We start from the raw sequence: 27,137 nt of genomic DNA, 5'->3' as shown, positions 1-27,137 counted from the left end.
TCTACCCACAGGAACTCAAATAGCCCCATTTCTCTTTCTGGTGGCTGTTTTACGTCTTTATCGCTGTCGGGATCTCCTGCGCGCTGCTTATTTGAGTTTAAAGGTGCAAACACATTACGGCTGACAGACTGTGAAGCGTGATTTATACGCGACTCCGTCCGCTCGCCAGACGCCTGTAATTGTGTTTCAGCTCTGAGGAGAGGCCTGGGATGGATTTCGGGAATTCTGCGCAGTATTTGTTTCCAGAGCGTCCCTCGAAGGGCAGATCGCAGGACGGGGGAGTTTCACATGTTTGACAGTTCACGGCGATGTGGCCGAACCCGAATATACACACGTCACACATACTCCAAACTAAACAATCATTAAAAGTGAAGTCTTGAGATGTGCAAACCCTCGGCTGTCTGTTTCTGACCAACTGCAGGAGACACTACCAGTTTGTTTTCAGAAGATTTCATGTCTTTTATGCTCTCAAAGGTTGCATTTATTTTACAGAAATCCTGTAAAATTGTGAAAAAATATTATAATTTAAAACAGCAGTTTTCTGTGTGAATCTGTGTTAAACTATAATTTATTTCCGTGATGCTCCACTGTATTTTCAGCATCATTCCTCCAGTCTTCAGTGTCACATGATCTTCAGAAATCATGAAAATATCCTGATTATTAGAAACATTTCTGATTATTATCAATGTTGAACACAGTTGTGCTGCACAATATTTTTGTATGCATTTAGTTTTTTTTATTATTTTGTGATGAATAAAAAATGTATAACTTTAATAGTAAAGTTAGTAATAATTAGCAAATAAATAAATACAAATTTGAAAAAAATATATAAAAAGGTTAAATCCACTGCAGACACTTATTAACAATAAATAATAATATTAATAAAGTTAGAAGTTAGAAATAATTGCAAATTAATAAATAATAGTACGTTTACTGTAGTTGTTTAAATATATAATAACTAAAACATTGCAACAAAAATGAATGTTACACGTTTTAGAGATATTTTAGTACTTATGTTTTATTTTATATTAATTGAAACACTTAAACACTCTTTTTCAGAGGATCAGATTTATTTTTCTCCTAAAATGTTAATTTGCAATCACAATTTTTAATCAGAAAAATTGCACTTACATAAACATATATATTCAAAATAAAATTGTAATTATTCTTATTTTTTTTTATAATTTATTAATATGTATTAATTGTTATTATTACTAAAATAAATATACATTTTCTTAAAAAAAAAAAACGAAACAAATATTACTAGTAAAGTATAATTTAGTAATATTTCTCCTGAAAAAGCTGTGATTTTTAAAGACAGAGGCTGAGGTCTGGAGTGTGACTGACCGTCGGCTGGACTCAGTCCTCGTGCGGCTGAGATCATGGAGAGCGTTGGGCTGCTGTGAGCCGAGCGAAGGTAATGCTCCACGTGTGGAGAGATGTAGGTGTGCGGCGGGAGGAAGCTGGACTCGCTCGCTCCCGGAGACAGACGGATCAGAGAGATGTCGGAGATCAGCGGACTGCTTCCCAAACCTGCAGCGCTGGACACAAACACAACACTGACACCATCACAAACCCTGCTTCTGCTTGTGTTTATATATACATATACAGTATATGCACTATTCAGGAAAAACCCTTCTAATAACAATTGTGATTACGATGCTAAACATTGTATCAATTCATATTTTAGAGCCAGATTGATATATAATCATAAACTTTTGGCCAAATCGTGCAGCCTTGTAAAAAAAAAAAAAAAAAAAAAAGTGTAAATTACATTTTAAATTGTAATAATTAATTTTATCTGAAAAAAATGCAATTAGATTTTAATTTGCAACTAATAAAAAGTAAATTATTAATTTTATAATTTATAATTATAAATGTATTATATATATATATATATATATATATATATATATATATATATATATACAAAATTATTTATAAATTGCAATGTAAATCAATTTTACACATTTTAGAAATGTTTTAATTCTTATTTTAATAAAAAAATGTGCATTTCCTTCAGATTTTTCTTCTAAAAAGTTGAATTGTAATCACAATCTTTGTCAGAAAAATGCAATTAGATTTCAATCGCATTTATAAATTGTGTTAGAAAAAAAAAACAATTAAACAATAATAATATAATTATTGTTACTGCTAAATAAAAATTTAAAAAATTCTAAATAAAAGCAAAATTAAATATAACTAAATATTATTACATATATATATTTCACTGTAACATCAAATTAAAACATTAAAAAAATTGTTTATACTGATATGACAACTGTACAATTATAATACAAATATATATGGTTCATTTTTAAAAGTTAAACCTCACAAAGCCTTTAAAGCTTTGGGAAAGATGGTTGTTGCATGTTACGTCCCAAAAGCACCCTGAAAGCTGCAATGCATATCTTAATGTAATTACATCTTATAAACGGAGCAGCTGTAGTGAGCGAGATATTATCTGGAGGAACATGAAGCTGTGAGATGATGATGTGCTGGACTGGGTTCACTCAGCAGATCTGAAACATCTCTCACACAGAGCGGCTCGGTTCGGAGAGTGTGTCATAACTAATATTCCTGAGCTCTGATGGGAAAAGGCCGAACTCTCGAACACAATCCAGAGCAGCCTTTCTTTCCATCCCTCCTTCAGGGAAACCTCTGCGCTGGAGCTGAGGATCATTTTTCTTGTTTTATTCGTCGGATGCATTTCGTTTTAAGCTCTTGATGATTTCGAATGATTCCCAGACGGGACAATAAAGCCGTGGGATATTCGTTCGGCTGAAGAGTCTCCCTCAGTTTCAAGCTCTTGACACACAATCTACAGGATGTTGATGACATTTAAAACCATTAAAATTTTTTAAAAAAAATAAATAATAATAATAATAATATATATATATATATTTAATAATTTTTTTAATCATTATAAAATAATTTAATATATAATAAAACATATTATATAATAAAAAGTGTATTTTACCTTATATTATAGCTTTCAACAAAAAACAAATATAAGCATTTTTTTACAATAATAAAAAATTAAATATATAACTGAATATATCATAAAAAGTTTATTTAATAAAAACTTTACACAAAAACAAACAAATATAAAGCATGCCTTGTTTTTCGCTCTTAACAATATTATTTTAGTAATAAATTGATAAAAATAAAATACTTAATAAATAAAAATGAAAATAAATGTTACACATTTTAGAAATATTTTAAACCAATTTGTATTGTATTTAAATCGAAACTTAAAAAAAATGTAATTCAGACAAAAAATGTTATTTTTTTGATGATCAAATTTTGTCCTAAAATTCACATTTTAGAAATAGTATAATAACTATTATTTTATTTAAATTTAACACTTGAAAAAATCATTTGAAAATTAACAAAAATATATTAAAAAATAATAATAATAATTTACTTGAAAGATTTTTTCCCCCTCTAAAATTCACATTATATTAAATATTTTAACAGTTACTTTTTTTATTTAAATTAAAACTGAAAAAAAAAAAATTTACATTCGGACAAGATTAGATATTTTAAGAAGATCAGATTTTTTCTTAAAATTTCTTCGAAGAAATAAATAAACACAAATGAATCAATAGATGTCACCTGACCAAATCTGTTCCCAGTTTAATCTCACCGGTGTCTTTCCAGTGCATTTAATTCCATCGGTCCATTGCCAATATCTGTTTAGCAAGTTATTGAAGTTTTTCCACTCACTTTAATGACAAGAACATCAAAACAACTACAGTGTGGTTCAACTACAGTGATGTCATCAGATTCAAAAACTTCTCGTTCTTCTCAAATAAACCTCACAAACTGAAAACAGTGAGCATGTATGTATATCAGACATATGCATATTAATAACGGCCCGTCTCACATGCACACTGCACATAAAACATCTCAGTTTCAAACAAAAGACACACAGCCCGGGCGGTGCTTAAATAAGTAATGCAATATTCAGATTTAACACGCTTAGCCTGTGGAGTGATTCTCATTTTCATAGCAAGAACAACAAAGAGCGTTCTGCACCAGGGGATTATGGGACCGCGCAAGCTGCCCCTTTCACACCTCCACCCTCCTACAGAGAGCAGGGGCTTAAGGCTCCCAGAATGCAGTGGGGTAACGGCGCTGATGGACAGTCGGAGCCAGGATCCTGAGGCTCCAAACACTCCTCTCAGAGAGAGATGTTCACTGTATAACCGTCATTCATGTACACACTGGGACAGGAACAAACAGAAATTACATTAAAAATATATATATATATTATTGTGTTATAATTTTTTACATTAAATAATTTATATAATGAAAAATTTCAACCATGTTTTGTTTAAAAAAAAATTGTTTTAATACATTTAAAATGTTATATTTATTAAGTAAAGTTTCTTATTTAATAAAAGCTTTATTTCTAGCTTTATATACAGACACACATGCTAAATGTTATTTTTATGATTATAAACTATATTATTATCGTAATTTAACTTTTATATTTTCTTATTTTTTTAGAACAATCATTATATAAATATAAATATTAATAATTAAAAATGTAAAAAAAAATTATATTACTTTAATTAATACATTTTAAATTTTCTCATTACATTTTTTTAATATCTAATTCATTTTCTTTTTCTTAATAAAACTATTTTTGAAATCATTATATGTTATGATATGAAATATATATAGTTTCTACACATATTAAATTATAAAATATTTTAAAAAGAGAATAAATATAATTTCATGTTCTGTTTTGAAATATTGTTTAAATATTACAATTATTTAAATGTCATTTTAAGATTTTTTATATTACTTTTAATACATTTAAACTGTTCTACTGTAATACATTATATTTTTATTATCTTAATAATAGTTTAATTTAATAATTATATATATATATATATATATATATATACACACCCACACACATTTTTATTTTTCTATTTTAAATAGTTTACATTTTAACATGTGTAAAATAATTAAAAATGGAGAATAAAAATAATAATCAAAACACTTCTGTTCTGAAATATTGCTTTAATGCTTTAATTGTTAAAATATTGTTTTAATTTATTTTGTTTTTTAAACGAATCAATTAAAAAAATTATATATATATATATATATATATATATATATATATATATATATATATATATATATATATATATATTTTATAAATTGCTATAAGAAACTGTTACAAATTTTAGAATTATATTTTATTTTAATTAAAGTGATCAGAATTTGGGTAACACTACAAAATGAGCACTGAATCAGCTAAAGAGAGTGTTTCTGGACACAGGACTGCACTGCCACCCTAATATTTTGGATTGACACATTCACTTTTTTGTGCATGGATTTGATTAGCACCTTTGGATAAAGACGTTAGCAAATACCTGTTATCTTCCCGTCATAACGGAGAGAAAGCACAATCACAGCACATAAATACACACTCATTTCCTCTATTAATCTGCCACAGTATTGTCCCGGGTAATAAAAGCATCAGATGAGTGCAGCGTTTCTATTGTTCAGCAGCGAGACAGTGTTTGACTCCCGTCACGAGGCTGTTGTTTCTGTGGAGGAGCAGATGGGCAGAGCACCTGTTTCCAGGTCGTGCCAGGCTGTCAGGTGCCCACGTGTTGGCATTATCTGAGCTCTTTTGGTGATAGAGACACGCGCGTTCGCTTTAACACCCATTCACACACACCACAGGAGTCCAGAGCATCTCAAACAGAGGCACTCTACAGCAATCCTGAGGAAAAGAGCACAGAGATCTCAGAGGTTCAAGACACCGAAGATACTGTACGATGATCTGAGCTGCTAGACGTGCGTCTGAAAGCATTTTACTCTTACTGCATGAATGAATATTGATTCATTTCGTTCTGTTTTTCTGCTCAACATATGCTGCTACAAATAAAGTACATAAAAGCAATAAAACATTTAAGTAATATGTAATATTTTTCATTTATACATTTATACATAGCAAATGCAATACATAATTAAAAGAAATTGTAAATTTCATTATATATTATATATGTGTGTGTGTGTGTGTAAAGTTAAAAATGATTTTTTTAAATATATGTATACATGCAAAAATATGCATTCAGTGTGAAATACATGATATTAAAATGTGTCAAAATAATAAGAAAAATATGCATAAACTATTTAAATAACTTAATGAATGATTCTTAAAGTTATAGATAAATAAATAAATACATGCCATTTAGAGATGAGAAAATCTGTATAAATAATAATTTACGTAGAAAACGGAAAAATGTGTAAATAGAAAATGTCTACATTTCAGTATAAGCGTGAGAACAGATAAACATTTATTCATAACAATTAACAGCTGAATGACTTAAATATTATTTCATAAAAAATAACCATATTTCCTATATATATATATATATATATATATATATATATATATAGGAAATATGGTTATTTTTTATGAAATTATATATATATATATATATATATATATATATATATATATATATATATATATATATATATATATATATATATATATATATATATATATATATTGATTATGTCTGTTACGTTCATGGACTTTCTGTTCCCTTATTTGGTCATCTTCCCTTTCTTGTTTTGTTAATTGATTGATCCCCACCTGTCTCCAGTTCCCTGATTACCTCCTGTGTGTTTAAATACCCTGTCTGTTCAGTTCTTCCTCGTCTGTGATTAAGTTAAGGTTATGATGTTAATGTTTTGTATATTGTCTGTTAGCTCCTTCGATGTTCAGTAAACTCCTCATTTGATCAAGATCCTCCTTGAGCGCTTTATTTCTAGGCTAGCAAACACCAAACTGTAACAAAGTATATGTTCACAGTATGTGTAAGCATCTGAAATCTACTGTACACTGATGTACTAGTGGCAGTATCTCTGTGTGTGTGTGTGTGTGTGTGCGGTGATGAATAGTTCTATGACAGGAACTCGTCTCTACCTGGGGGCTGATACTCTGATTTAGATAAATCACATTTCTGCCAGAGAGCCATATCACACACACACACACACACACACACACACACACAGTCTCCAAACTCTCACAGAGCAAACAACACTTCCATACTTCCTCGCAAACAATCACAAGCACAAGACAGCGACCTCCACACCGACACTGCTCTAGATGACTGATGACGCATGATTTCAGTCTCACACCTGAACCAGTTCAACCAACATTTGTGATGAGAAAATCACAAATCAGACATAATCACAGCTGTGCTGAAGAATACCTTGTTTATTTGCAACTACATGTCTTAAAACTTTGAATCTTGTTTAAAGGATCAGTCTCTCTCTCTCTCTATATATAGATATATATATTTTTTTAAATAACATGCATTATATTTACCACATTATTAATATATAAATCATAGTCCAACTTTGTCTACAAGCTTTCAGTCGATCACCACAGAACTTAGCTTAAACGTGTTCCTCAGTTTGTAAAAAACTGAATAAACTCAGCATTTAAAAGCATGTTGGCGGAGCTGCACACTTCCCAGCTGGACTTCCACTGTAAGTGCATTACTGTTAACATGTTTCTTGTTTTTACAAACTCAAGAACTACTGGAAAAAACCACAAATGCAAAGAATTCCCTTGAACCAAAGACACTCTTTGTCCCGCGTGCAGCATCGGAGCAGAGGAAGTGTCCTGTCGTCTCGCCGGAAGCTTTCTGAGACGCTCTTGGACGAGAAGCGACGCTGACAAGTGGGAGGTTTGTTGGGAAGAGTCTTGGGAGAATTCCCACGGCGCTCCAGATGAATCGCACCGTCCGTTGTCACTTCGGCCAATTCTGGAAAAAAAAGCTATCTTTTCTCCTGCTCACTTTGTCAAACGAAGGAAGAAAAAAAATGAAGAACGAAAACAAGATATCCATTGGGAAGCTTCCTACGGCTGCTCTGCTGACAGCTCTGACAAAATAACCAGCGCCCTCATTATTTTATATGCAAACAATGATAAAACGAACTGTATGGAGATGTCATGTTAGACTATCAGCTCGGAGACCCTTGACATGCCTCCCTGCGACTGTAACAAAGTGTCCCGGCTTGCCACGGGCGACACCGCGCTTAATTTGCTGCACAATGTCCCTGTAATTAGATGAATTTGGCTCAGGCAGAGGAAAAGACAGCCAGATCAAGGTCTTGATGAATTAGGGGTCCACTGTCAAGATCAAATCACATTAATCAAGGCGAGCGAGTGTTGAGACAGCTAGTCTCCCCCCAACAAGGCTCTATGTGTGATGAATAGGCTAGCTGCTAGCGGGCCGACCGAATGTATCACCATCAAAATCTGTGAATTTAAATGTAACAACGCTACTTCCAGAATTCTATTGATTTATTCTGCTCTTTTAAGATAAACCATCCTTCGAGCCTCCAGACCCCGTTTCAAAAAAGACAAGGAGGAGGAAAAACTCTGTGGTGTTGTATTTAAGGAAAAACAAACAAAGTGCAACTTCAGAAACTAGCGCGGCCCACTTTATGTTCTGTTTCTACAATACCGCCGCTGCTGTTGATCTGCTGGAGAATTCATGCGGGACGCGTGAAGCTCTGAAGGTCTGAAGGTTAACCTACATTACTGCCACGGCTCTACACACCTGAACTAGACGATGCTGGGAGAACCGAAGACCGTCGTTGTTTGGGGAGACACGACTAAACCCTCAGGAAAGCATATTGATGTTAGATGCTGACGTCGCCTTATTCTCAAATCTCTCCTCTATGGAGTTTCAGAACAGATCTCAACGAGGTACTCAGCTTTTTTCCATCAAAGTCTGCTATCAAAAGTCAGAGATCTCAGTATGAACTCAATTATTTCTCATCAAATTCTCCAATGCTCTCAACTTTTTCTACCAAAGTCTTGTTATTAGTCAGAAATCTCAAACCTGATGCTGAAATGAAACAGAACTAAAAAAAACGCCATAAAACGTTATGAACTCACTATGAAGGATTTCTCATCATGTTCTCATCAAGATCAAATGATCTGAGCTGTTTTGAATGTGATTTATATCAAGAGTTGTTTTATTAAGGAAGTTAAGGAGAAACATATGGGACACAAATGAAACAAATATGAAAACCCAATGAAGTATTCTAATTCTCACATTGCTCTCACGTTTCAAGATGCCAAATCAAGAGTCAGACATCTTAGTATAAACTCAATAATTTCTCATCAAATTCTCGAATTAGCACATCGTTCTGTACCGATAATTCAGAGATCTTAATTTCAGTTCAATCGTTTCTCATCAAATTCTCAAATCAACACATTGTTTTGTACCGATAATTCAGAGATCTCAATTCCAGCTCAATTGTTTCTCATCAAATTCTCAAATTAACACATCGTTTTGTACCGATAATTTAGAGACCTCAATTTCAGCTAAATCGTTTCTCATCAAATTATAAAATCAACACAGCATTTTGTACCAATAATTCAGAGATCTCAATTTCAGCTCAATCGTTTCTCATCAAATTTTCAAATTAGCACATCGTTTGGTACGGATAATTCAGAGATCTCAATTTCAGCTCAATCGTTTCTCATCAAATTCTCAAATTAACACTTCGTTTTGTACCGATAATTTAGAGATCTCAATTTCAGCTCAATCGTTTCTCATCAAATTCTCAAATTAACACATCGTTTTGTACCGATAATTTAGAGACCTCAATTTCAGCTAAATCGTTTCTCATCAAATTCTCAAATTAACACTTCGTTTTGTACCGATAATTTAGAGACCTCAATTTCAGCTCAATCGTTTCTCATCAAATTCTCAAATTAACACATCGTTTTGTACCGATAATTTAGAGACCTCAATTTCAGCTAAATCGTTTCTCATCAAATTATAAAATCAACACAGCGTTTTGTACCAATAATTCAGAGATCTCAATTTCAGCTCAATCGTTTCTCATCAAATTTTCAAATTAGCACATCGTTTTGTACGGATAATTCAGAGATCTCAATTTCAGCTCAATTGTTTCTCATCAAATTCTCAAATTAACACTTCGTTTTGTACCGATAATTCAGAGATCTCAATTTCAGCTCAATCGTTTCTCATCAAATTCTCAAATTAACACATCGTTTTGTACCGATAATTTAGAGATCTCAATTTCAGCTCAATCGTTTCTCATCAAATTCTCAAATTAACACTTCGTTTTGTACCGATAATTCAGATATCTCAATTTCAGCTCAATTGTTTCTCATCAAATTATCAAATCAAAACATTGTTTTGTACCGATAATTCAGAGATCTCAATTTCAGCTCCATCTGAGAGAATTTGAGTAGAAATATAAGAGACCAAATTGATACCTAAATTAAACAAAGCCAAAAAGAAATTAAGCTTTCAGAATCTCACATTTCTCCTGTTATCTCAAATGTGTCTCATCTTTTTCATCAAAGATCTCAGCAATGTGCTCAGCTTTTTTAAAAAACAACAAAGTCTCAATACGAACAGAATAATTTCTCATGAAGATCAAATAATATAATGGACTACTGTCCACATACTAATTTTGTAGATTCATGCACAATTTATGTAAACGGTTGTCTCAGTAAGGAATTTAAAGAGAAACATCTAAGTCCAAAATGATACTTAAATCTGAAAACTTAAAAAAAATCCTGAGATATCAAAGAGCAATCTGTGAGCAATAAAATGACATAATCATAGCATACTGCTTTCTTTTAAGAAAACTTTCTCAAGTAATTTAGGAGCCAAGTAAGTTGTTCTGGAAAAGGTATCAGCTCAATGATTTAAAGGTAAATTGTTAAATAAAAGAGACGAAGATGAGAGAAGAAAAGTTTATATTCTCCTCTCCAGATGTTTGATCTAGTGAACCGCACTAATCTCCTTCCTGGGTTTGAGATTAACCCGGCCTTCAGTTTTGTGTCTGGCATGAAAACAAGGCCAGGGTTTATAAATTTATTTTAAACGGTTAAACCACGAACAGAATGACGTGGCTCAGTTTTATGTTTTGAATCTGAATGTCCATTGCATTCATCTGCTTTTTATGAAGCATCAAAGGCATGCGCCGGTCGTTTTGGGGTCCACCCGATTACTCTGCATTTGAATGTTGCATGTCTGCATGCATTCTAACCGCGGGGATAAACAAAGCAGACGGTTTATTTGCGAGCGCAGAGATTATTTATATTCACAAACGCTGAGAACAAGAGATGGATAGGGCTGGAGGCTCACCCGTGCAGAGCGTGGAGCGCATGGGGCTCGTAGTGGTATCTCCCCTCGTGATGACGCACGTCGATGGGGATCGGAGAATGGAAAGTCGGGAAGATGTGATGAGGGCCTGCAAGAGAGAGAGAGAGAGAGAGTTGAGAAAAAGCCAAGACTTTCAAAAAATAAATTTCAAAGGCAACAGCGCTACAATAAAGTAACATGAATTTCAGAGCGCGCTGAGCAGTATCGTGTAAAATATTGGCACTATCACACAAGAGTGGAGGAATAAATAAATAATCAAAGTATCCTAAGAAATCCTACATCCCCAACATAAAAGATATCCAACTGGGCTTTTGACAAAGACCTGCAGCTAGACGCTCTTTGAACTCATACAGATGATGGACGTTGTGAAGGAAAAAACCATCCGGGACGTAAACTAGGGCTGACAGCGCAGGGAGAGAATATTCCTCGGCCAGGCATCGTTGCCTCATGCTGGGCCGTGCCAATCGGAGCATCTCCCAAACCAACCACGTCCCTGACACATTACTGGCTCCGAAACGAGTCCGAAACGAAGGTGCCAGGGCGACGTGAAATCAGAGGAGGTCAGGCCTTTGAAATCAAACCTTTCTCTAATGAGAGACTAAAAGCTGTTGCCTCAGTGTTTTACAGTCTGTCGTATATGTTGGCTGGGGTTTCTTTTCATCATAACTCCTTTGGCTGGATCGTTTTACTTGAGCCTGAAGAGAATCAGAATCAGCACTTTCCTGCAATAAAACCTCTGTTGGCTTGGGACGTCCCGTTTAAGGCCAACAGGGCTTCATTAGCGGTTATGATAACGGGAAACCACAGCTGACGGTTTTTTCGCCATGGTGAAGTCTTAACTAGCTTTCCCTTCTAATTAGTCTTTCGCTCCTGGAGCTCCTCCTAATCTTTTAATGTCCTGTGAAAATAAACGGATAAATATCCAACTGGTCAAAATCAAAGCATATTTTAAGAGTGTTCCGGTTCTCTAGGTTTTCGCATTTTCTATTTTTATTTAAATAAAATTATTTTTTTCAGATTCCACAACTTAAGTACTAGTAATCATAATCAGATCACAGTAACTTCTAATGGATTACATCATTACATATAATTCACACAATGGCCATTAATCATCCATAATTGATTGGATTTCTCTACTTTCTTGCAAACCATGCTTCTAAATTTGGGTGAAAAAAACACCTCTCAAGCAATTAGACCATGTAAGAAACCAATAATTATGCAACATACTTAACACAGGTATGATTTAATGTATCTAATGATGCTGATATAAAAAATGGACCTGGATTACATTACTAAATACAGTTTTCATCAGGTAATCTGTAATCAGTAACGACTACAATTTGACTTCTATGTGCAAACCAGCACTAACTTCGAGCACTATTCTAGTAAAGCTTGACTAGGCAGGAATGAGAGGAGGGTAAGTGAATCAGCTGATCTCTGGACTGTATTAACATTCTTTAGGGCGGCAGCAGTGGGGGGGTGAGGGGTGACCCGGGGAGGTCAGGGGTCACAGGTCATTATCCACACCTGGGGTTCTCCGCAGCTCCTCCAGAGGATTCATACACTCAACAGAAGCAGTGTGAGTCAGCAGTCTCTCACACTCTCTGCTTCTCTGTCAATTTGTTCATACCCTTCAAAAATGGCAGACAAGACCGTCCCAAAGGACAGGAAGTGACCCGCTTCTGTCTCTCTTTTTCACCTCACATTTACATAATGTAAAACTTTAAGGGAAAGTGCATAGAAAAAAAAAACAAATTGAGGTAATTTATTCACCTTGATGTCATTCCAAACCTTCAACAGAACACAACGGAGTAGTTTTGCAGAATCTCATTGGGAACGATTTTTCAAAACTAAATCCTCATTTAAAAAATTCCAATTTTATTTTGTTTTTCATCCGTTTTTGGCACTTAAGTGGGTAGTTTACCCAAAAATGTAATTTAGCTTACCCTTATTGCCCCAAACCTGTATGAATCTCTCTCTTCTGTTGAACATAAAATATATTTTGAGGAATGTTTGTAATAAAAGATAGTTGATGGTAGCCATTGACATCCATAGTAGGGAAAAGAATACTATGGATGTCAATGGCTACCAGCAACTTCCTTCAAAATATCTTCTTTTGGGTTTGGAACAATACAAGGGTGAGTAAATGATGACAAAGGTTTTTTTTTTTTTTTTTTTTTTGTTTTTACCAGCGTGAGCATTCTGCTAAACGTCTCATTTTGTGTTCTACCAAAGAAAAAATGACATGAAGGTGATTACGTGACAGTTTTATTAATTTTTTCGTCAGGTGATCTACCACTGAACATTGCCCTGAGGATTAGTCTGCTTGATTAAACTAACCCCATTTTGTTCTCTTTATCTTAAAATTTTCCTGCAAAATCTTACCAAAGGAGACACTGAAACTCTGAGAAGTGCTTGTACTTAAATTCAGTCGTCAAACGTGACAATAAGCGATCTTTACTTTTACAGTCTGCATTTTTGGCATGTTTTTAGCGCAATCAAATAAGCTGCGTGACTAGCCGGACTTAAGTGCTCTCTTTATACTATTTGTCATGGAAAATCCCTCTGGTTGCCTTTAATTAATAAAAAACACCATAAAATACACCTGACATGCACTATAGTAATGCCACACAGCTGTTGAAATCACACCAGCAGTCTAAAACACGCAACTGGAGCACGAGGCTCCACCCTGACCTTTAGATAGTAGAGAAACGGAGAAACTCAAGAGATGGCCTGTAAACGGTGCAAGGAGGTTGCATTCAGCGCCCGGCCGCAGTTAATGCGCCATTACTAATGCAGCAAGTGAATCAGTGCAGGGGCCGATGGGAAGAGAGGTCGAGGACAAAAGAAGGAGTGAAGTGGGTCAGCAGAACATGACAGAGCCTCTGCAGGAATTCTCCCGAGCTGAAGTCACGGAGCAATGCATGAATCCTAATCACGCGGGTCCGGTTAAGAACGATTTTGTGCTTTAATCACAACTTCGGCGGAGGAGGAGATGCAAAAATAAAACAGAGGAACAAGACAAAAACTAGGGCAATTGGAAGCATGAAAAATACACAACTTAAACCCAAACGTTTGTGCCTCCGTAAACACTCCCGACCGAAATAAGACGGTGGCAAACGCGAACCCACCCCGGTCTCTGTCATTAAAACGACACGTTACCCCGCAGCCTCATTCATCTGTGCCCGCCCTCAATTATCCACATTACCACTGTTATTTCCAGCCGTCGCATTTTTCATGTCAGCACAAACACCCACCCCATCGGCGACCTGTTCTCCCCCCCGTAGAGGCTCGGGGGCCGCTGACGTCCGGGGCCCCCATCACCGGAGGAGCGGGCAGGATTATTCGATCATGCAGACAGCTCCATTGTTCCTCCACAACGGGAAGAACAAAAGAGGATCGCTCTGGAGAGTTCAAGAGGCACGTTTACCAGCTTCTCCGAGCCCTATCCCCCAGGGCTGCGGCGCGGCTGCAGAGTTTCGGTGAAGCCCCTCGCATCTATTAGTCTTTAGGTGATAACATTTGTTTTCACATCTGGGGGAACGGCGCAGAGGTGTGCCGCACTTTTTCAGTGTCGTGCCGCGTGCCGCTCCAGAGCGGATGACTTTTTCATGCACTTGTTAACCTGGCCACTTCTCACTGGGATCTTTATGGAGCTTCTAAAAACCAATAAAAAACTGGGGTTCCTCAAAGAAGCCTTTAAGTGAATAGTTTTTAAAAGATACATTATTTGTCTCAGCGTGAAGGTGAATTTCTCTCTTCTGCTGTTTTGTTGAACACTGGAAAATAGAGATGGTAGCCACTGACTTCCATAATAGGAAAAAAAAAAATACTATGGAAGTCAATGGCTACCAACATCTGTGTGGCTTCCAACATTCTTCAGTATATCTTCTTTTGTGTTTAACAGAAGACGGAAACTAATGGAGGTTTGAAATAGCTTGAGGGTGAGTAAATGACAACTATTTTTATTTCTAGGTGAACTGTAGTTTTTTTTTTCTTTTTAGTTTTTCCACTTTTGTGGGATGGGAATGTTTCATGGATATTAAAGGTTCTTGATGCAACTATAAAGCCCAACAAAGAACCTTCTTTCTTAAGAGTGCAGAAGAACCATTTTTGGTTTTCCAGTAAGCAGTTCTCAAAAGAACCATTATTTTTATTATTGTGAAGATGAATTTCTCTCTTCTGTTGTTTTGTAGAACATTGGAAAAGAGAGATAGCTGATGGTAGCCACTGACTTCCATAGTAGGAAAAAGAAAATAATATGGAAGTCAATGACTATCGTCAACTGGTTGGTTACTAACATTCTTCAAAATATCTTCTTTTGAGTTTAACAGATGGAAACTCGGCTTTGCACAACATTAACTATCCTTTTTCTCTGTAAAGAGCCCTTTGTGGAAAAGTTTCATGGATGGTGAAACCATAAATTCCAGTAAAGAACCTTAAGAGTGTAGAACAACTGTTTTTTTTTTTTTGGCTTCCCAAAGAACCTTCCAATAAACAGTTCTTAGAAGAACCATGAAGAACATTTTAGCTCTCGATCAGATAAACATGGTCCCCCTTAACCTTAAACGGCTTTGAATATTCGGGCCAAGCAAGCACAACCCCTCTCATCTTTGTCGGACCCTAATCCCAGGATCTAAAGGAGTAAATGGTTTCATTTTACAGGAAGTACTCGGCAACAATAATGGCTCTTTGAGTGGCCGGGGTCTTTGCAGCGCAATTAAAAAAGCTTTGGGCATTACTCACAGAATCAGGAGGGGAAATTAGACAGGAAATTCTTGAAGAAAAAGCTGGCCTCAGGCCTAACTAAACATCGCTATGCCAACCACTATACACTAGCAGACCCAGTGCATTCTGGGATGTGACCTGCTAACACTGGGTATCTAAAATACAGGGTTGTGAAAAAGAATTCAGAATTTAAGAATTAGGTTCCTTTTTAATTCATGAGTTAATTCATCCATCCATCCCTCATTATATTTATCCATCCATCCATCCATCGTTCTCTCTATCATTCCATCCATCCATCGTTCTCTCTATCATTCCATCCATCCATCGTTTTTATTTATACATCCATCCATCTGTCTTCTATTCATTCATTCATCCATCCATCCATCCATCCATCCATCCATTATTATATTTATTAATTCATCCATCCATCCATCCATCCATTATTATATTTATTAATTCATCCATCCATCCATCTATCCATCCATTATTATATTTATTAATTCATTCATCCATCCATCCATCTATCCATCCATTATTATATTTATTAATTCATCCATCTATCCATCCATTATTATATTTATTAATTCATTCATCCATCCATCCATCTATTATTATATTTATTAATTCATCCATCCATCCATTATTATATTTATTGTTCCATACATCCATCCGTATACATCCCTCCATCATTCTATCTCATTTCACCCATATATCATCCATCCATCCATCCATTCTTCTATCACCCATCATTCTATCTGTCATTCCATCCATCCATCCATCCATCCATCGTTCTATTTATATGTTATTCTATGCATCTATTGTTCTATCATTCTATCCATCATCCATCCATCCATCATTCTGTCATTTTATTTATCCAATGTTTCATCCATCCATCCATCCATCCATCCATCATTCCATCTGTCATTCTTTCCATCTATCCATCCATCATTCTATCTATCTGTCATTTTATCCATCCATCCATCCATCGTTCTCTCTGTCATTCCATCCATCCATTGTTCTATCTGTCATTTTATCCATCCAGAGTTTCGTCCTTCCATCGTTCTATCTATCATTCTATCCATCCATCCATCACTCTATCTATCTGTCATTTTATCCATCCAACGTTTCATCCATCCATCCATCGTTCTATCTGTCTGTCATTTTATTCATCCATTCATCCATCCCTCCATCGTTCTATCTGTCTGTCATTTTATTCATCCATTCATCCATCCCTCCATCGTTCTATCTGTCATTCTATCCATCGATCCATCCATCGTTATATCTATCTGTCATTTTATTCATCTATCCCTCCATCATTCTATCTGTCGTTCTATCCATCTATCCATCCTTCATTCTGTAATTTTATCCATCCAACGTTTCATCCATCTATCCATCCCTCCATCGTTCTATCTGTCATTTTATCCATCTATCCATCCATCGTTCTATCTGTCTTTCATTTTATTCATCCATTCATCCATCCATCCATCGTTCTATCTGTCATTCTATCCATCTATCCATCCACGTTATATCTATTTGTCATTTTATTCATCCATTCATCCATCCCTCCATCATTCTATCTGTCATTTTATCCATCTATCCATCCTTTGTTCTGTCATTTTATCCATCCAACGTTTCATCCATCTATCCATCCCTCCATTGTTCTATCTGTCATTCCATCCATCCATCCTCCCTCATCCCTATCCCTACATATTCTTAGACTATCACTTCATGTTAATTCTTAACTTCTAGTAAGCCCAGTTTGCTGGAGGTAAAGCAGAAGGACAAACAGAGCGCTAGGTGTGTGTTGTTAGCATGCTGTTTGTGTAATCTAGCTACTTAAGACCACAAGAGTCTGTAAGAGTGATTACAGGCCGTGGTGATCGGCCCGCCACCTCCAGCCCCTGATTTATCACCTCTGCTCGTAATAGTGCTGCTTAACACACAGGTTTGTCCAGATTAAGTAATTACCCTAAAGCTGAAGTTTATTATCTTTAAGACCAGTGCTGTGATAAAAAGAGCCCTGTCGGAGAGACGGAGCCAGCAGAAGCGCTGATGCTGAATGAATAAGGGTGATAATTAAGATGCGATGCATTAAAGTGGCGTTTCTGCGGGCGCCGTCAGCGTGCGTGGTTCCCTACATTCATATTAGCCCGGCGAAACCCCTCCAAGGGGGCGAGGGGGATAACAGCTGGCCCAGAGCTGCAGCTGAAGGCACGAATTACTCCTCCAGCGCATCTGTAAATTAAACAAGGACGCGGCTCATTTAGAAGAAGAGCACAGTCGCACCTGAAACCATCCATTGTGTTCTGCGGGGTCACCGGTAACTAGACTCTCAAACAGTGCTTTACTTCACCTGAACTCAATGTGAAACTCCATTCCTTTCCTCCATACCTTTTATTTGCCTCATTTAATAAAAATTTTTTGTTTTATTTAATGCCGACTTTAAAGCAGGATGTTTGGTGTCATAAAACATGTAATATTATTTATAATATAAAATTAATTAAAGAACAACAACAACAAAAAAATTATCTTATTATCAAAGAATGGATTTCCTTGACAATTATTCTAGAAAAATACAATAAAAAATAAAATAATAATTTGACCAAAAGATGTGTCATTATATATGAATATCATATTAAAATACTACTACTAATAATAATATAGTTCTACTACTACTACCACTAATAAAGTTATTATTATTATAAAACATGAAACAAAATATTACTATCCATATACTACTATTTGTATTCAAAATATAATATTAGTATTGCAATATTTTGTAATATCATATAAAATTAATAACAATATTTTATTATTATTATTTATAGTGCAACTTTAAAATTACGATTTTTCTTATTATATATATATATATATATATATATATATATATATATATATATATATATATATATATATATATATATAATTTCTTTTTAAGTGTCTGAAACATGCAGCACATATATTTCATTTAATCACAGTCATATCGGAATTTCAATTTGATTTTGATTAATATGCAGCCCTAATATGCTTATTGTCAACCAGTAATTATAGTTTACGAAAAATAAAGCCATAAAAATTGGTCATAAATAAATTCAACTGAAATAAGATAAAATGTAAAAAAAAACATTTTAGTAAACTGCCGAGGCCACATTTCTTATTTCGTATTACTTAAACCTAAACAAAAATGTAAATAGAATAGAAACTATTGTATTATCTCATTTATTGTAAATTAACACTGTATAAATCATAATTTTGTCATAAAAGTCATCATGAAACAGCATTAAAAGCAGCTTTTAAGTTTTCCTTCATGTTTTAGCAGGATGTTTGGTGTGGTGTAAGAGCGAGAGGTCAAGCCGAGCATCAGCGTCCGTGTCCTTGTGTCTCTGATCGATGGCTTCACAAGCGCAGAATAACCTCCGTCACGTCCTGCTTCACACTCTCTGACACTCGCCTCAGGCTCTTGAGGATAAAACTAAAATAGAGCCTCTGCGAAGCCCTCAGAAGAGACCGAGCGGGACGCTATCTGCTATCACAGGAACAACGGACTGTGTGACTGAAAGACTTAAAAAAATGATTAAAATTGGGTTTGCTATTTACAAAATAAATAAAAAAGTTTGTAGCATTGCACATTTTGGGCAAATATTTTTTGTAATTATATATCAATACATCTAAAAATTAATAACAATAATGATAATAAACAAAGTAAAAACAAATATTACTATATATAATTACATATTAGGTGAATATAAATATTATACATTTATAAACAATATTGTTGTTATATTTCATCACTGAAATACAAATCAAATCGAAGATAATTGTGGGCGGAGCTACACACTAACGTAACATCGCTGAAATACAAATCAAATCGAAGATAATTGTGGGCGGAGCTACACACTAACGTAACATCGCTGAAATACAAATCATATCGAAGATAATTGTGGGTGGAGCTACACACTAACGTAACCTCACTGAAATACAAATCAAATCGAAGATAATTGTGGGCGGAGCTACACACTAACGTAACCTCACTGAAATACAAATCAAATCGAAAGATAATTGTGGGCGGAGCTACACACTAACGTAACCTCACTGAAATGCAAATCAAATTGAAGATAATTGTGGGCGGAGCTACACACTAACGTAACCTCACTGAAATGCAAATCAAATCGAAGATAATTGTGGGCGGAGCTACACACTAACGTAACATCACTGAAATGCAAATCATATCGAAGATAATTGTGGGTGGAGCTACACACTAACGTGACCTCACTGAAATGCAAATCAAATCGAAGATAATTGTGGGCGGAGCTACACACTAACGTAACATCACTAAAATGCAAATCATATCGAAGATAATTGTGGGCGGAGCTACACACTAACGTAACATCACTGAAATACAAATCAAATCGAAGATAATTGTGGGCGGAGCTACACACTAACGTAACATCACTGAAATGCAAATCATATCGAAGATAATTGTGGGCGGAGCTACACACTAACGTAACATCACTGAAATACAAATCAAATCGAAGATAATTGTGGGCGGAGCTACACACTAACGTAACATCACTGAAATGCAAATCAAATCGAAGATAATTGTGGGTGGAGCTACACACTAACGTAACATCACTGAAATGCAAATCATATCGAAGATAATTGTGGGCGGAGCTACACACTAACGTAACATCACTGAAATACAAATCAAATCGAAGATAATTGTGGGCGGAGCTACACACTAACGTAACATCACTGAAATACAAATCAAATCGAAGATAATTGTGGGCGGAGCTACACACTAACGTAACATCACAGAAATACAAATCAAATCGAAGATAATTGTGGGCGGAGCTACACACTAACGTAACATCACTGAAATACAAATCAAATCGAAGATAATTGTGGGCGGAGCTACACACTAACGTAACATCACTGAAATACAAATCAAATCGAAGATAATTGTGGGCGGAGCTACACACTAACGTAACATCACTGAAATACAAATCAAATCGAAGATCATTGTGGGCGGAGCTACACACTAACGTAACATCACTGAAATACAAATCAAATCGAAGATAATTGTGGGCGGAGTTACACACTAACGTAACATCCCAGAAATACAAATCAAATCGAAGATCATTGTGGGCGGAGCTACACACTATTGTAATATAAAAACATTACAGAAATCAAATCAAAGCCACAGAAATTCTTTACAGATGCTAATATTAGAGGGAAAAACTCATTTCTTCTCGATCCGAGTGTTTATATTATGGAAAACGGTTACATCTTTTAACTGTAAGCAGACAAATGTGCTTTTTCCACAAGATGAATTCATTTCAAAACATCAGTCCTGCAGAGTTCAGACAGATTTGACTCCATCTCGGGCTTTATTTGATATAAAGTGACGTACAGCACATCTTCTCCGTCCCGTCTGGTCTCACAGCAGAAGGGTTTTCTCTCAGAATGAGAAACATCTGTCGGTGCAGTCAGTCTCGCTCTTAGCAGGGGATCGTGGGTAATCAGCACACATTGCAGGAGGGCCGCAAGTTTACAGTGGAGTTTTTCAAAAGATTGTCCTGTTTCTCAGAAAGCCAGGCTTGATTTTCCAGCTTTCTTTTACGTTTGCATCATATTTCTGAAGCTGAGAGCTGTAAAATTAATGTCTGCATGATGCAAATCGAGGTCAGAGGTGAAATACCGTCTCAGGAAACTGTAATGTTGATCTAAGTCTTTCTGTATTGCTCATAAAGATCTCAAACATCTGCTAACATGCTTGAGATGCACCAGTAAGCAGCATTTTATCTGGATAAATAACAAACATATCAAATAAAGAAAACTGAGAACTGACAATCATATTCTCTTCATTTGTAAGGCTCAAAATGTGGCCCAAAATGTTACAATTATACATCAATATGACTTTAAAAAAATGTAATAACATTTTTAAATTATGATTTTTATTATTAAAAAATAAAAATAATACTATTGTAATATACTATACTATAATATAATATAATATAATATAATATAATATAATATAATATAATATAATATAATATAATATAATATAATACTCATCTGTAGTAAATAAATAAATATAAATTGTGAAATTGCCTGGTCAAATAAAAATTTTAATGGAGCATAATTATTATTTAATAATAATAATAATAATATATGTGAATAATAATGTCTGATTGTGATTCTTATTATTACTAAATAAAAAAAAATACTTGTAAAATACACGTATTACAATATAATATAATATAATATAATATAATACTCATCTGTAGTAAATAAATAAATATAAATTGTGAAATTGCCTGGTCAAATTACATTTTTAATGAAGCATAATTATTATTTAATAATAATAATAATAATAATAATAATAATAATAATAATAATAATGTCTGATTGTGATTCTTATTATTACTAAATAAAATAAAAAATACTTGTAAAATATACGTATTACAATGTTTTTTATATAATATAATATAATATAATATAATATAATATAATATAATATAATATAATATAATAATTATATTTTTACAACTTTAAAATGACAAAACCAAAATTCTTGTCAATTCGAGCCATGTCACATTGGCAATTTTATCTAAAATTATTTGTGCAAGTATTGTCCGAATAAACTCAAATACTGGCAAAATCTGTTTCCTGGTCAGTTTGTTTTTAACGACGCTGACAACTGAGAGTCTTTTTCTCCTAATCGTGTTACACTCATGCTAAAAAAGAGAAAACGAGAGCACAAAAAGTCTAATTTCCAGAGCTAAATCAATTAAACGCACACTGAAGTGCAGTCTGGTTTGATCTTCAGGTGCACAGGTCAAAATGTTTCATAAGATAATTAGATTAAGAGATCTCCCCGGAGAGAAACAAAGACAGAGAAATAAAAGGTATTAAAGATTTCGGATGACTCTCTGGCAGTCTGTCTGGAGCATCGCGAGGCGTTAACTGAAGCTGTTTAATTGAGTAATTAACTCTGCAGACGGTTGGCATTGCTTAAGGCAGAACGCGTCGATTGATGAGAGACGAGGCTGTTGACCCTGTTCCGTCGTGGCCTGGTTCGGGACGCGCTGTAATTAGCTTCCACGCTCCGGTGTGTCGAGCTGAAGCACACAGCGATGTTATTAGCCTCAGAGTGTTAAAACTAAACTAACAAGACTTTAGCTGCGAAACTACTGAAGAGCGTTTGTTTCCAGAAGCTTTACTTTCACTGTTCCTCAGCGGAGGAATGACCTTCCTCGTTTAATATTCTAACTGTATCAGACGTTATGATGCATGATGCATCAAATATGATACTTAACAAAAAACACATATGCATTTTCTTTTTGTCTAAAGGTTTAATAAACTGTTCTATTTTTAAAGGATTTTTCTGGCTGTTATTGCATATGTCAGGCTTTGCAGGGTTAAACATGCAATAAAATGCAAAGTTGTGATCTGTGTGTAAGAACAACTGCGCTTCATAAAACCATCAGAGAATAATCAAAGACAAAAGCAAGTTTTCCTTCTCGGTTTCGTGTAATTCTAGCCTCTCGCTGGGTCCTGTGATTATGGGGGTTTGGGGGCGTTACGAAGCGTCTGATTATGAAACGAGAGCACAACAACAGGGTCTAGAGGTGACCCCCCACATCTCATCCCGACTGGAGCGACTCGGGACGGACGGCGTATGGCGAGAGTGGGGCTTCATTGGGTTTCCCTCTACAGCAGGCGGAGGGTTTGTAATGGATCCACACTAATAACAGAGGTTCATCACAAACACTGTAATCACATTCGGTGAGATGGAGGAGCCGAGACGACAAACCTGTGGACAGCTTTCAGAAGATTTCTCGTGAATATGAACATGACGCACGACTGCAAACCTGTAGACGTTCTATATTTGAAGTGTTATTGATTCGGGAACCATTCATTATTCATGACTCTTTGAATCACGCCAGGCAGAAGCGGAAGAGAAAAAAAAGTTCCTCAAATGTACTTTCTTTTCTTGTAGACTAAACCCTGTAATGAGAGAACGTCAGAAGGGACGGGTGTAGAAAGAGCACCAAAAGAGAGAGAGTAAGAGAATAACACGACAGAATGAGAGAACAAACTGAAATACAGAACATGAGAGGCAGAGAGGACAGAACGGATAGATAGACTGAACAACAGAATGGACGGAGTGAAAGAACGGATAGATAGAACAACAGAATGGATGGAGTGAAAGAACGGATAGAGAGAAAGAACAACAGAATGGACGGAGATAAAAGAACGGATAGATAGACTGAACAACAGAATGGACGGAGTGAAAGAACGGATAGATAGACTGAACAACAGAATGGACGGAGTGAAAGAACGGATAGAGAGAACAACAGAATGGACGGAGTGAAAGAACGGATAGAGAGAAAGAACAACAGAATGGACGGAGTGAAAGAACGGATAGACAGAACAACAGAATGGACGGAGTGAAAGAACGGATAGATAGACAGAACAACAGAATGGACGGAGTGAAAGAACGGATAGATAGACAGAACAACAGAATGGACGGATAGAAAGAACGGATAGATAGAACAACAGAATGGACGGAGTGAAAGAACGGATAGATAGACTGAACAACAGAATGGACGGAGTGAAAGAACGGATAGATAGACAGAACAACAGAATGGATGGATAGAAAGAACGGATAGAGAGAAAGAATAACAGAATGGACGGAGTGAAAGAACGGATAGATAGACTGAACAACAGAATGGATGGAGTGAAAGAACGGATAGATAGACTGAACAACAGAATGGACGGAGTGAAAGAACGGATAGATAGAACAACAGAATGGACGGAGTGAAAGAACGGATAGATAGACAGAATAACAGAATGGACGGAGTGAAAGAACGGATAGATAGAAAGAATAACAGAATGGACGGAGTGAAAGAATGGATAGATAGACAGAACAACAGAATGGATGGATAGAAAGAACGGATAGAGAGAAAGAATAACAGAATGGACGGAGTGAAAGAACGGATAGATAGACAGAACAACAGAATGGACGGATAGAAAGAACGGATAGATAGAACAACAGAATGGACGGAGTGAAAGAACGGATAGATAGAACAACAGAATGGACGGAGTGAAAGAACGGATAGATAGAAAGAATAACAGAATGGACGGAGTGAAAGAATGGATAGATAGACAGAACAACAGAATGGATGGATAGAAAGAACGGATAGAGAGAAAGAATAACAGAATGGACGGAGTGAAAGAACGGATAGATAGACAGAACAACAGAATGGACGGAGTGAAAGAACGGATAGATAGAACAACAGAATGGACGGAGTGAAAGAACGGATAGATAGACAGAACAACAGAATGGACGGAGTGAAAGAACGGATAGATAGAACAACAGAATGGACGGAGTGAAAGAACGGATAGATAGACAGAACAACAGAATGGACGGATAGAAAGAACGGATAGATAGAACAACAGAATGGACGGAGTGAAAGAACGGATAGATAGACAGAACAACAGAATGGACGGAGTGAAAGAACGGATAGATAGACAGAACAACAGAATGGATGGAGTGAAATAACGGATAGATAGACTGAACAACAGAATGGATGGAGTGAAAGAACGGATAGATAGACAGATAGACAGAATGAACAGATCCAGACAGATGGAGAGACAGACGAGTGTCTCAGGTGCTGCTCGTCGGTGTCTCTCACTGTAGTCTCTCTCTCTCTCTCTCTCTCTCTCTCAACAGAGACCCCCAGCATCCTTCGAGAGTGACATCATCACACTGATTCCTCCATGGGCTCGTGCCACGGGACGTCCTGCACTTCACTGGAGAGCAGCCACTCGAAGAACCGGCCCCAATGAGCACAAAGAACTTCATTCAAGAGCAGATCTTATGTCAGGCCCAGCGGAGCTCGGGAGGTTTTCAACACAACCCTGGAACTGATGATCTGCATAACGGATCAACACCACACTGACCCAACGTCTGGTTCTATCACTCCGCTGTCCGGATCTATCTATCTTCACGTCTGGTCCACAAACCCTTAAAGTCTCTGAACTCTGTGGTAACACTAACCAAAGCGCTGGGTTAACTAATAGATGGTCATTAGCATCTCAGTGTTTACGAGGGAAAAACCCCACTATGAGTTTCATGTTGAATCAGAAGCACTGGAAGGAAGCTGCTGCCTCTGGTTAATAGTCTCTCTACGGTTGGGTCAGATCAAGAAAAAGTTAAATATGGAGAACCACTCTTAAACACCAGATTTCTGAGGAGTATATGGGTGCATGTCAATGCAAAACAATCATGATTTCAGCACAGATGCACTGCAAAAAAAAATATATATGTTTTTTAAATTACGATGCATTACGAGTTTGCATTAAAATGCATTAAAAGTTTATTTTCTGACCCCACTGGAAGATGTTTTTGCTTATTTTATGCAAAAAACTTAATTTAGATATTTAAAGAAAACAATCTTGTGTTTTGCCTAATTTGGTGTCCCTGGTCAAAAATGACCTGCTGGTTTAAAATCGCTTGTATATCTCTTTTAATGTGACACCATCATCAAATCTCGGATTCAATCTCATTTTCTTTCAATCGGGGTTTTATATTTCTTTTTGGAAGCGTTTGATCGGAGTTCATCCAGCAGTTTTTGAGTCAAAACACTATTTGTGGATCATTTTGCCAATATTTACTTTAAAACTGAGGTGCAAACAGAAACACAATCAGTGCTAATAAAAAAATTTTTGATCACAAACGAGGATGTTTTGGGAAGCTGTTATACACTTTGTAAGCAAAATCAGTGAGTTTTACTCCAATGCAATGACTTTAAATATGAACTCAGTGGTAAGTTAATGTCTTTTTTATAGATTATAGTATATATACAGTTTATATATAATCAAAAACAATTACTTGAAATCGTTTGGAAGTGCATCATCAATGCACCTTCCTCTAAAGCAACAGAAATGTTTATGCAATCATAATGTCACTGCATCATTTCTGATTCATAATTTAATTTCTTCACTTTCGTTTTGAGCTGCTTACTCAAAGCTCGTGAACAAACTAGCATAGAAATAGTTTGAATGCTCAGTTCAAGAAGACCCCAGAGATCCCAGAAGACACACGATTCAATAGTCATCATACAGAAATAAATGAATGTTCGAGGTCATATTGTGATCTTTGAATGCAGACTCGGGATCTTGGCAAACCTGAGA

General features: G+C 35.6%; 1 protein-coding gene across 2 annotated transcripts in view; it reads right to left on the bottom strand.

Annotated features, from left to right (window-relative positions):
* The window catches only part of gli2b (GLI family zinc finger 2b), an 82,623-nt gene that overhangs the window by 24,548 nt on the left and 30,938 nt on the right, over nucleotides 1-27,137 (bottom strand). For both annotated transcript variants that reach the window (XM_026221693.1, XM_026221694.1), the window contains exons 3-4: nucleotides 11,190-11,295; nucleotides 1,348-1,541 (exon numbers count right to left, since the gene is read on the bottom strand). In XM_026221693.1, coding sequence (XP_026077478.1) covers nucleotides 1,348-1,541; nucleotides 11,190-11,295 — 300 coding nt within the window. The remainder of the gene's footprint in view (nucleotides 1-1,347; nucleotides 1,542-11,189; nucleotides 11,296-27,137) is intronic.

This window comes from Carassius auratus, chromosome 36 (assembly GCF_003368295.1).
Source record: "Carassius auratus strain Wakin chromosome 36, ASM336829v1, whole genome shotgun sequence".
In the NCBI taxonomy this organism is placed as follows: domain Eukaryota; kingdom Metazoa; phylum Chordata; class Actinopteri; order Cypriniformes; family Cyprinidae; genus Carassius; species Carassius auratus.
Note: the sequence above shows the minus strand (reverse complement) of the source record. Positions and strands in the feature narration are given on the sequence as shown.